Raw genomic sequence first — 12827 nt, forward strand, 5'->3', positions numbered from 1 at the left:
ATGAATCAGCAGCACAGCGTGTTAAATATTTCCAATAAATGGAATCCAATTATTTCAATATAGAGAGATCAAAAGAAGGAAAGACAAGAGAATTAAAAGCAATTGGAAGATGCAGGAGGTCTCTGGGAGCCTGGCCCATCTCCTTGATGAGGCAGCCCTTCATCCCAAAGCCCGGAAGGGTGACAGATCTGTGACAACCATAAACATGAGACTGAGATTCTCCTCCCCACTAGTTTTCTGTGACGCTGCAGAGTGGGCCCCCTCATTTCAAGAGGAACAAAAGGAAGCTTCAAAGAGAAGGTATTATAAAAGGTCAAATGATAGCTGAAGAGTAGTGGAGGTAAAGGAGGAAGAAGGTTAGCATATAACTAGCCCCACTTCTTCCCAAATCACTGTAGTGATAGTGGACCTAGAAGAGAACCAGAGAAGGGAAATTTTATATACAAACTACTGTTTTAAGCACTTACTAGCAGAACCAATAAACCTGCAGTCCCAATGAGTCACTGGTAGTTTCACCCCCAAAACACAGGAACTCTCCCTGGCATGAGAGCTGGCATGAGCACCCCCATGTAACTGCCTCTTTTACTGTGAATCCTGTGGGAACCCACACATAAACCCAAACTCTACCTTGTACACAATTTTACTCCTGCTATCTATGAGGTCCAGCTGGATGGAGATATAATCGATGTTGGGTGAAGGGGGATGCAGATGCTGATAACGAAGCCCCATCAGCAGGAACTCCTCACAGCTCACTTTGAGGCTTTCTATTTTCTTTAATCCTGGGGTACATCTTCCACCTGGACACTTCAGTTTTGCTCCCAGTTCTAGAAGGTACAGCATTGGATTAAGATAGCCACTTAAGCATAACAATTGTGAAATTTAAAAACTAGTGCTCCCTCCCATGAATACTTATTCCATCTCACTGCCTCAAGAACACTCCTGTACCCTCCAATCATTCACTGGGTGGCTTGGCATGATTCTGAAAGCTTGTAATTTTCTTTACTGCAAAACAGTTGATCAGGTGTCTCACCACGCCCTCACCTGCCAAAAGTTAAACTGAGAGAAAATATAATAAAATGTGTTTTCTCAGGCTTGAACAGCTCTGACAGACCAGTGATTCACTGCAGGCCTTCCACATCTAGCTCCAGTCTTTCCTCTACAGCACCAGCTTCCATGTCTCTATCATACAATCTCTGCTAGACTGTGTGCTCACTGAAACCCCCTCTCCGTGTGGCTCTCACTCATTCAAATCCTGCATATCCTCCTAGATCCACTTAGTCTTTTCACTAAGCCTTCCTTTAAACATTCTTTGATCACCTGAACCAACATGCTCTTTCTCACTGAAAACTATAATTGTCTCTCTAACAGTCTTCACATCTCTCAACAACTGTATTTTTTACCCTTGTTTGGTATGTAATAATCATAAGTCACTTTAAAATTAAAAAACAATTTGTAGAGTTGGGGTCTTGCTAGTTTGTCCAGGTTGGCCTTGAACCCCTGGTCTCAAGTAGTCTTCCTGTCTCAGCCTCCCAAAGTGCTGGGATTATAGGTGTGAGCCACCATGCCCAGCCACCTACCTTTTTTTCTTTTGTTTTTTTTGAGTCTCATTTCTCTGATGCATAAAATAGAATAAATGTGCCTCTAATTTGTCATTCTGTCCAAATTCAAAGTATTATTACTATTACTCTGATTATCCTTTATATTTCTTGGTTTCTCATATTTTCTCGAGAGAACAGGAGGAACCCAAAACATATTGACTGAGTGAATAGCAGAAAGACTGTTATCCATCAACTCTTCCTAATTTCATCTATCATTGCTACCAACTAGCTTTACTTCAAACTTGCTCATAATCCAAAAATAGTCCATAAATGCACCAACTACTGCTGTTGCTATTACTAATAACAGCTGACAATTAATGAGTACCTACTGTGAGCCAGACACTGTGTATGTGTATAACCTCACTCACTCTTATCCTTACCCAACACTACAGGACAGCTATTATCCTTTCTCACTTTGGAGAGGCTTAGACAGGCTAATAACTAAAATTACACAGAAAATAAATAGTGGAGGAAGTTCTCAAAACCAGGTCTTTCTGATTGCAAAGTCTGTGCTCTTAACTACTAACTGACACTGTTCAGCCTGCTAAAATTTGTATTAGTTAACTAGAACTCTTCCTCATGGTGGAAGGTGAACATAGATGGATATTTTTGTCAATTTTAATAACACCCAGATAAGCATTAAAAGACATACGGGACTCTGGGAAAAAACTGTGTGGCTGATCTCCACGAGGTTCTTCTGGCCGAGGCTCCCCCAGCACCATCTGACCATGGGCTGGCAGTCGAGTTCTCGCAGTGTCCAGGCTGACCGTGCATTCCAGGCTAGCCATCCTATCATAATCGAATCTGAGCAGATTTTTATCAATTGCTTGGGACAGTCCATTGAATTCAGGCACCTCCAGCACATTGTTACTCATACGGATGATGTTACAGTCTGGTTCCAGGAGATAGACCCGCAGGATAAAGGTTTCTATGAAGGTATCTGTTTCAGTAAATCTGTGGAGAACACAGGGCAAAAGCAGTATTAATTGGTGCTCAGAAATTTCTGATACCTGTGTACTCAGCTGGACGCTTAAAGACTGGCCTTCACGAAATTTGTGCCACAGATTGAGTTTGGATTTTGTTTCAGGCTCTACCCCCAGCCTCTCTGTTCTCTTCCCTTCTTCTCTTTACCCAAGTGTCAACACCTTTTCCTGCCACTTCTTCCTCCCAACATCTTTCTTTTAACACCTGCTCTCAAACTCATCATGCATATGGATATTTAATGACTGCTGAGACCTCAGAGTCTAATTCTAGCACGTGTGTAATTTAAGAGTATTAAGCATGTATAATTTCTGGACTGAGTTTTAATTCAGGAGTGAAGTAGTGAGTGGTCTCTGAAGCATTCAGGCCTTTTTGCCCTTCAGAAATACCACTACATGGGTGGTCATTTGCAGCCTAGTTTGGGTGCCCAGCTCAATGCTTGGCATGTAAAGCATATTCAGCAATTGCCACTTCCGTTCCCTCCATCTTTTTAGCAACTCTAATCTCAGGGTGTTTGCAGAGTCTAAAAGAGAGGGGTTTTCATTGTTTTTTGAAGAGAGAAGATCAATGAGTGATTAGCGTGCATCAATAATGCAGCTTCTAATTGATGTGCTCTTATTATGGCCCAGGCAATATGCTAAATTCTTTACAATAGTGTAGAATTCAATCCTGATAAAAGCCTAGGATAGACATTGTTAATCCCATTTTCTGGAGGAAGAAACTGAGGCATAACAAGCTCAGGTAACTTGCCAAAGAGGCTGGAGGAAGAGAAGTGGTAAGAGGGGAATAGGCATGCTCCCTGATCTTCAGCTGCCTACTCCTCTGAATACTATATTTTAAATGTGCTTAAGACCAAGAGTAGAAGAAGCTCCTCTAGCCCCGCCTTTCATGTGTACTCTTCTGACCTCCCAGCAGCCTAGACCCAAGGAAGGAATGGGAGCAGTGAGAATTCATCAGTTTTTTATGTTTTTTAAATTTATTTTTATTTTTAATTTTTGTGGGAACATAGATGTATATATATAACATTTTATGAGGTACAGGAGATACTCTGATATAGGCATGTAATGTATAATAATCCCATCTGAATAAATGAGGTACCCATTCTCTCAAGCATTTATCTTTTTTCTTTTTTCTTTTTGGGACAGAGTCTCACTCTGTTGCCCAGGCTGGAGTGCAATGGAAACAGGACAGGGCTAAAAATTGGCTACAGAAGAACCCTAAGGAAGATGACACAAATGGAAGTAAGTGGAAGTTGGCTACAAAGCTTGCCTCATCCACTCAGGCCTCCAGTTTCTGTTATTTTCTTGTCTGGAATCTATTAACTCCCCTCATGACAATGTATATCCATAGGAAAAGCCCTCAAATGTGCACAGAATGGTTACTTGGCAGCAAATGAGCGATGTTCTTGTGCCACTTACCTGTAAAGTCTGAGCTTCACTGTGTCTTCATCAAGAATTGGACAACCATTGTGAACATACTTGACTTCATTGGGAAGGAAATGGCAGTCAAAGACCTAGTTCACATGAAGAATTGGATAAATATTTATGAGAAAACTGGTACAAGATTTACCATTTTGGCAGGAGAGTAGTGCCTGGAGAAAATATGGTCTGTTAGCAAAGTGTGTATGTGTGTGTGTCTTCACCACCACCACCTCTACCCTACCCCGAAACCCACTCACCGTCCTGCATATACAGCTGTATCTTGTTTTGAGAATATCTAAATTGTGAAAACCAAAGCAGATCAAGAAAATTAGTTAAAGAACAATTACCTCCCTAAATAAGTGTCTTTTTACCATCTAGAGTGTATTAAAAACATGGTTTCATTTTTCAAAATTTTGTTTACCCCCTTCAGGGGTTCACGGCAATTTTCTGTGTGTCTGCATGAAAAGGTGTGCTTTAACCCACCCTCAGACACACTATATTCTTTCTGTATATGTGTGTTCTCCTTTTATTTCTTTCTTTTCCAAATAGTATTCTCATATTCAAAGATGAAGCTACTAACTATGGACACTATTGTGGTTAATCAGAGTCCAGCATGACCCACAGTTATGTCTTATGTACTTGCAAAAGACACACAGTTGTGTCTTACATACACAATACTTGTGTCTTATATACTTTTATTAGTTAGGTAATAGCAGAAATGGTCAATAAGACAAATAGAAACCTAAAAGCAACTTCTTCTATTAAAATAAAATTATAGTGAACTGTCTTACCTCACTCAGAATTATTAAGGACATTGCCAACTGCTGTATTTTGGGAACCTGATTTTTAGAAGAAGAATCATCTGTCCCACCCACATCATGCTCCTCATTCTGCCCAATCTGACTTTGGTAGAGTTCTAAGACATACCCTTGAAGTATGCATGCATGTTCACCATTGGTGTTTTGTCTGTACTTTTTCACAGGCTCAAACATTTTCAGACAACAGAATCTACTCAGAGAAGACTTTAACACTAATACAAATGAGTTTCTTTTTCCCACAGATATCACGGGTTCCTCTTTTTAATTGACAGCTAGGAAGGAGATAAAGCAAAGACCTTCCCCATATCATTGACAAATAGTCATGGTAATAAAGAGACAATCTGCTTTGTTAAAAGAAACATCTGTTTTATGTTTCATAATATGTTTTCCTTTTATAAAAGGCGACAACCGTAATTGTCCATAAATTTACTAACTAAAACAAAGGAGAGCTAAATCCTTTTCTAATTACTGTCTAGCTTTGTTTTTTTCCACTTCAACTGCTTTTCAATTACAATTTATAATTAAATTGTCACACATTCCTAACTCATTACTCACTTTAATGACACTAAACTGGTTCAAACTAGAGATACTTTCTTACTGCTATATTTCCTAAATAAAAAAGCAAGTTCAGCATTAACCTGGGGGGCTTTTCCACCCAACATATTTCTCGTTTTGGGCTAGGTGTGAGAAGTGCCATGTGTGAGGGAGTCTTGTCTGAAAACATGAGGAAAACATATTGCTGTCGACCTCATCTAATTGACTACAGCAAGAGGGTTATCTAAACAGAAGGCACTGGCGTGCCCAATTGAAATCCCTTTCCAAATATTCAATAGGAAAATGTACCTGTTGGTCCTAAGACAAACTTCAGTAATGAAAACACTAATTGAACAGATGTTAAACAAAACATTTTCTGTGCAAATCACATGAAACTGTTCATTACACAGCAGGGTGTTGTTAATACAGTCGTCTCACTAGAAATGGGTTCACATAAGCTTGGCTTTCAGCTTATTACTAAGCTCTATTAAAGAATAATGTTTAGGCTGTGTGTGCATGTGTGTGTTGTGTGTGTGTGTGTGTGTGTACACCTGTGCGTGTGCATTTAGCTAGGCTTAATTTCTAAAACTCCATAAGAAATAAACCCCTAGGGGAGGGCTAAACCATCCTGGGGTAAAAATCAAGCAAAAATTCAACAAAACAAAACAAAACAGACTTGACTTGGGAATCTTGTTTTTGTTGAAATCATGAGAATAACAAATAGCAACGATCACCCGGCAGTTTGAGGAACAAAGTTTTCCCATGATACAGATTTCTCTAACACAAAGTTCTAACATTAGGCCAAAAAAGGTGATGAAACTCCATATTTTAATGAACTCCTTTACCGTAGAATAAATATTAGAAGATACAAATCACATACTTACTTTAAAGCCTACAAATCCATTTGAGGTATCATATTTGCCTCAGGAAATACATACACTAAGTATTCATGACTTGATTCTATTTTTTTTACAATGAGCAGCAGCAGGCTAGGGAATCAGTATATTCAGAGGTGTTTCTCAGCACCCAAGAGTTTCCTGAATCAGCCAGGCAACTTGTTTCTTCTCTATATTGTCTTTCTAGTAACTGGAGTTCTACCTTAAAATCAGAGTGTAAGATGGAGATGACTTGCAGGTCTATTCCAATCCTTGATTCTAACCAAATGTTTTTTACCTAGTTCTAGTCACTTGGATCCTTTTTTCCTCCTCAGTGCCTTGGAACAGGCCAAGCAATCAGGACCATTCAAACATCACTAAAAATAGATAATGGAGACAATTTTATTTCTTTCAGAGAAGGTGCCATATATGGTAAGGAGTCAGAGGCCATTTGGGATAGAAAGAGGAGAGCTCTCAGAGGCTGGCTTAGGTAACAATAGATCTTCCCCAAATTGCCTACGAAGGAGGAGAATCTGGTCATCTGCAGAGCTTTTGTCTAGCTCAGTTGGGCATGCATGCTTAAGGTCCAAACTGGAAGACAGCTTATACAGCTTGCTCTTGCTAGCTACTAATGGAAATTTTGCTTCTTGTCTTTTTCCCAAAATACTCAGCCCCACTTCTAAATAAATGTTGAATAACTTTTCAAAATATATTGATTGGAAGAGGTACCATATTATCAATCATCAGTCTTTATAAGACAGTCACGTGCCAGCACAGCCCTGGGTTTCTGTGTTATCAAAGGCCCCAGTCCTGTAGGATCAGGGCCCTAATTTACCCCAGTCCTCTAGGATCAGGGTCCTAATTTACCCCAGTCCCCTAGAATCAGGGCCCTAATTTACCCCAGTCCTCTAGGAGCAGGGCCCTAATTTAGCCCAGTCTTCTAGGATCAGGGTCCTAATTTATCCCAGTCCTCTAGGATCAGGGTCCTAATTTACCCCAGTCCTCTAGGATCAGGACCCTGTTTTACCCCAGTCCTCTAGAATCAGGACCCTATTTTACCCTCTCTCAAAATTCTATGGGCTGCATTCTCCATTTGTCTATCTGTCTGTCCGTTTGTTTATTTTTTGAGAAGGACTCTCATACTGTTGCCCAGGTTAGAGTGCAGTGGCACAATCTCGGCTCACTGCAACCTCCGCATCCCGGGTTCAAGTAATTCTCATGCCTCAGCCTCCTGAGTAGCTGGGCTTACAGGTATGTGCCATTACCCCTGTCTAATTTTTGTATTTTTAGTAGAGCTAGGGATTCACCATGTTGACCAGGTTGATCTCCAACTCCTGGCCTCAAGTGATCCACCCACCTCAGCCTCCCAATCTACTGGAATTACAGGTGTGAGCCATTGCAACCAGCCTGCATTTTCCCTTTGACCCCAGTCCCTGTAGTTGGGTCTCTGTTGCCCAGAGCTGAGCTTATTTGTATTGCTTCGTCATCTTATTTAGCACGTTAGGGTTCCAGTATGAGCAATCCCAGGTGTCTTCTTTTTCCCTGACTCGTAAATGCCAATCAAAACACATTCAAAATGCAAGTGTAATTGGGAGTAACTGAGGAGATGTTGCAACTACCAAACACTTGGGAATACAATGGCTAACACGTGGGGCCATTGTTGTAGTCTAACATTTTTAGATACCCATCTAAAGCTCTTTGACAATAAAATCTTGTAACTAGGCAGAGACATTTGGTTACTATCACATCAGAAATACTATCACATCAGAAATACGGGCAATGTGAGACCCCTCTTCCATAGAATTCTGATGTGTTTCAGAATGGGTCTCTAAGTGTGGTAAATGAAATGTCTAGAGATACCAATTAAGCTAGTATCCATCTAAGTCTTTTTATTCTCTGTCTGCAATAACTAGTACCACTTTTAAATAACCTCATGGATTATGTTTCTTTAGCCAAATGAAAAGAAAAGAATGTTCACAGTTCAGCAAAAGAGAATGGTCCATTTTTCCAGAAGCAGCAGAAGCATCTAGTGTTGAATATTCTCAAGATTGTTTGCCCTGGGAGCAAAGTTACAGGACAGTAGGAACAAGTAATAAAATCAGACACAATTTTTAAAATTATGTATAGCGGTAACTCCTACTTTAAGCAAAAAACAGTGTAAGAGAATACAGACTTTTCAAACCCAATGAATTAGGAGGTAACTCTTCACTCTACAAAAAGATTTGCCATAGAATCCCTTAAATATAAAGGTCTCCAAGACTTTGATTAAAAGAAAAAAAATTATGCAGATATTTTCAAAGAACAGTGAATATTTTAAATAAAGTATCTTCACATCTCTCTTCTACTTCTTTTCCCTTATTCAAAAGAATGTTTATGTGATATAAATAGATGAAACATCAAGTTTTACCTTTGCTATGCTAAGGTCACAGGTATGTCCTAAAAATGTCTTGAAATCTTGACCTCTTATCCAAAGCCACTCTGACTGGCAATGTGATAATTTGGGGCAAGGATAACTCCAATGGAATTCTCTTACATTATGCTTTGTGCTTTTTTTCTGTATAATTAGCTACTGTATAATAAGGTCAAGCAGCTGATAAAATATACCAGCGGTATCTTCAAGAAAAGAGGAGAAATTGGAAAGACTTACTGAAATAGTGCATTGTTAAGAAAAAAGCATAAGCATTCATATTAGTTTGAACCTGCTTTCCTCCACAAGAGTTATTAAAATCAAGATTAAATCCTGCTGGTTTCAGGCTTGTAATCTGAAATCAGCCAAGAGTGCTTTAAAAATAGGTTTCACCTCATGTAGAAAAGCAGCGCAACACTATGCCTGCGCTAACTGCAACTACACCAAACATGTAGTTCAAATGTGAACATCTTCTAATACTCGTCTTTGTTGGATTGAGAGGAGACCTTTTACATCTCTGTTCTGTCTTTGCTCCCCGCACATTTTCATACACTTGCATTCATACACATGACTGAACAGAAAATCACAGATAGAACCTACCTGTGGAGTGAGTTTCCCAACCCTCTGGGTTATTGGCTCATTTGTCACAACTTCCACTTTGCAGGCATCTTTCTCTTTGGGGATGGCAAACTTCAGGTCATCTCCTGACAGAAAGGCGGAGTGGCCCTTCATCACCCTCACCCCACGGTTGACGCTGATGAAGGTGGGGCTGGCCCAGGCCAGGAGGAGCAGCAGCAGTAGCAGCAGGGCATTCACCGCCCCCCAACTCAGAGACTTCATGCTGACAGGGCCCAACTCCCTTCCGTCCACCAGCGAAATCCCTTCAACAAAGGAGGGCTTCTGTGGTTCCTCCTGGAGGGTCAGCTCATAGTCCAAGGGGCAGGGCGAGGGGTCTTGACAATGTGCCCTGAGATCTTAACATGCCCCTTTCATTTCAAAGTCAGACAAGGAGGCCTTTCAGGCAATCCCGGGGCTTTTAATAAAACTCGCTGATCACTCCTGACAAGGCCGGCAAGATTAACATGCCTCCCAAGTGCTTTTCTAATCCTGCAAATGGGAGAAGGGGTTAGAGTAAAGCAAGAGAGAGACAAAAAAGTTTGAGCGGCTATTCAAAAGATCATTACCAACAAAGGGATCTTTCAACCAGCCTATGAGTTCAGCTAAATTAAAAACAAATAAACTAACTTGACCTCCAGACCCATCTGAAAGGCAATGCAGCCACTTCATTACCCTGCTTGTAGCTCCTGCTCCCAAACTGGACTTACCCCAATCGGGATGTCGATTGTGTGGTCCAGGAGGAAACAGCCAGCCTCAATGCCAACAAATGTGCTTTTGGTCCCTGAGTTCACAGACTGTTGTCTAACTCTTTCTCTTTCCTCATTTGTTAAATGAGGATTATAACCTAATTTTTCTCAGAGAGCTGATAGGATTATTAACACATTGTTTGAAAACATGATTAATTCTGAATCAATGCTACCCCAATAAGAAAGAAATTTAACCATTTGTTACACTGGGCACATTTCTAACTTTGCTGGGCAATGAAGACACCTAAGAAACCCGTGAGCGGAAATTACAGAAAATATGCCTTTTTTCTAACTGAACATTCAAGTTTCGTTTATTCATGAAAGGGACTATGAATGAGGTGACATAGCTTCAGCACACACAGCTCATGATACGGTGTATGGACATGAGTATTTAACTATCTACAATGCTAATTACATTCCCATGTACTCAACATGCACAAATAGAGCCTTTGTTTCCACTTTATGCATTTCGAATTTTATGAGGATGTCTCTGTGTTCCATAAGAACTGAAAAGATTTTATCTAAGGTAAAATGCATTGAAATATATCCTTAAATTCAGAGTATAATTAGGTGAACAAATGGTGAATTGTTATGCCCAGAGAAAGACCTTCCATCTTAATAATTTCATTAAATATCTGTGCATAACCAGTAGATACCAAAATGAATGTTGTCAGGTTGTAGAAAAACAAGTGCCTCCATTATGTAAGTCTAATCCATTTCCATTCCCCTGTCACTGTTTGCAACCTTTCACTTTTGAGGCAGTGCCTGACATGTGTCACCTGATACCTGAGGGGGTGTATACTTTACAGAGCAGCCTAGTTTTTTCTGTTTTGCTTTGTTTTGTTTTTGAGATGGAGTCTCGCTCAGTCACCAGGCTGGAGTGCAGTGGGGAGATCTCGGCTCACTGCAACCTCCACCTCCCAGGTTCAAGCGATTCTCTTGCCTCGCCCTCTCAAGTAGCTGGGATTACAGCTACCTGCCACCACACCTGGCTAATTTTTGTATTTCTAGTAGAAACAGAGTTTCACCATGTTGGCCAGGATGGTCTTGATCTCCTGACCTTGCGATCTGTCCACCTCGGCCTCCCAAAGTGCTGGAATTACAGGTGTGAACCACTGTGCCCGGCCAGATCAGCATGTTTTTCATGGTATCAATCCCAGAATAAAACTGTTCACACACTCCCACTGACTCCATTGCCCACAATCAGGCTAATTTAGGTTGACTTATTTAGGCATGAGTGCACATTTGGTTGCTGAACTTTCACAAGACACATTATTTTTTCCATTCACATTTGGCATCTAAGACCACTCAAGACAACAGCGCATTCAGGGAGAGGAGAGGCAACAGGATAGGTAGGTGTCTCCCAAAACTGGGAAGTAAGAGGAAACTTTGCTCTCTGAGATTTAAACTAGTTAACTCAACACATGAAGGCTTCAGGGACTCCACACTCCTGCAGTCCTCTTACCTCACTCCATCTCACTTTGTCTCCTTACCTGGTTCTTTCTAGACTCCCTCACTTTTTAATGCTGGGACCCTAGAGTCCAGTCGTAGGACCTGTTTTGTATTTATACTCATTCCCTAGTGATCTCATTCTTTGGCTTTAAATCCCACCTATGTGTCAATGGATCTCAAACTTATACCTCTAGCCTGGATCCCCCTGCGTAACTCTGTATTCGCATATGCAACTGCTGCTAAACATCTCTGGGTGGTATATAAAAGGCATCTCATACTTTATGCAGCCAAAATTGAGTTCTCGATCATCCCTTCCTCAGTCTTCCTTATCTTAATTAATAGCAACTCCAACTTTTCGGTTGTTCCTTTCTTCATCACATATTCTACATCAGACAAAAAATCCCATTGTTTCTTTATGGCAGACAGATCTTAGGTGACTCCCCAAATAATTCCAGCCTCCTAGTATCCAAAAGTACCTTCTCCTTGAGTGCCAGCAGAAACTGTAACACTTCCAACCAAAAGAATTAGACAAAGATGATGGGTATCACTACAATTATTACATTTTGTCATACAGGAGACTTTCTCTTGGCAGACTGGAACCAGAGGCTGTCCGGCTGATCATGAAGAAGCAAGCCTCCATGAGTTCTACGGCCACAAGGAAATGAATTCTGCCAACACTCTGAATGAGCTTGGGAGTCGCTTCTTTCTTAAGTCAAGGCTCCAGATAAGAATGAAGGTTATCAACATCTTGATTGCAATCTGGTGGTAACCTGAAGCAGCAAACCCAGCTAAGCCATAATGTGACCCCAGACCAAGGGAAACTATCAGATAAATTTGTATTATTTTAAGCCACAAAATTTACAGCGATTTGTTACACAAAAGTGAAAAGTTAATATGCTCTTCCTTCCAAACATATCCAGAATCCAGCTATGTCTTACACTTCCATTGTGATCACCCTGGTCCAAGCCACCACCAAGTCTCTGCTGGATGATTGCAATAGCATCCTATTTGATCTCCCTACTTCTACTCCTGCCTTTCCTTTAGGCATTTCTCAGCATCACAGCCAAGATTTCGATTAAATGTTACTTATATCAGGTCACTTCTCTGTTCAAACTTCCAGTGGCGTCTTATCTTGAAGTAAAGCTGAAGCCCTGGTGATGACCTAGAAGACACTCTGTGATCTGTTTTCCCAGCTCATCTCCTATTTGTCTTCCCTTTGCCGACCCTGTCCCAGCCACGCTAATGTCTTTGCTTTTCCTCAAACAAATCAAGATCCGCCATTCCTCCTTCCTCTCTCCCTGACTAAAGCTTCTCACTTCTGTCATCTCTGACTTGAATGCTCTTCCCCCAGATACCCCTCCTTCTACCTCCTCACTC

At 40.8% G+C, this 12827-nt stretch overlaps 1 protein-coding gene across 10 annotated transcripts in view; it reads right to left on the reverse strand.

Annotated features, from left to right (window-relative positions):
- Nucleotides 1-12827, reverse strand: part of FREM1 (FRAS1 related extracellular matrix 1) — a 171709-nt gene that overhangs the window by 126620 nt on the left and 32262 nt on the right. For 9 of the 10 annotated variants that reach the window (XM_074394856.1, XM_010338740.3, XM_039475197.2 and 6 more), the window contains 4 exons: nt 9235-9741; nt 3998-4092; nt 2251-2552; nt 628-824 (listed from right to left, as the gene is read on the reverse strand). In XM_074394856.1, coding sequence (XP_074250957.1) covers nt 628-824; nt 2251-2552; nt 3998-4092; nt 9235-9474 — 834 coding nt within the window. In that variant the 5' untranslated portion in view covers nt 9475-9741. Of the gene's footprint in view, nt 1-627; nt 825-2250; nt 2553-3997; nt 4093-9234; nt 9742-12827 lie in introns of those variants that run through there. The other variant, XM_074394857.1, reaches the window with a different exon arrangement.

This window comes from Saimiri boliviensis, chromosome 2 (genome assembly GCF_048565385.1).
Source record: "Saimiri boliviensis isolate mSaiBol1 chromosome 2, mSaiBol1.pri, whole genome shotgun sequence".
Taxonomy (NCBI): Eukaryota; Metazoa; Chordata; class Mammalia; order Primates; family Cebidae; genus Saimiri; species Saimiri boliviensis.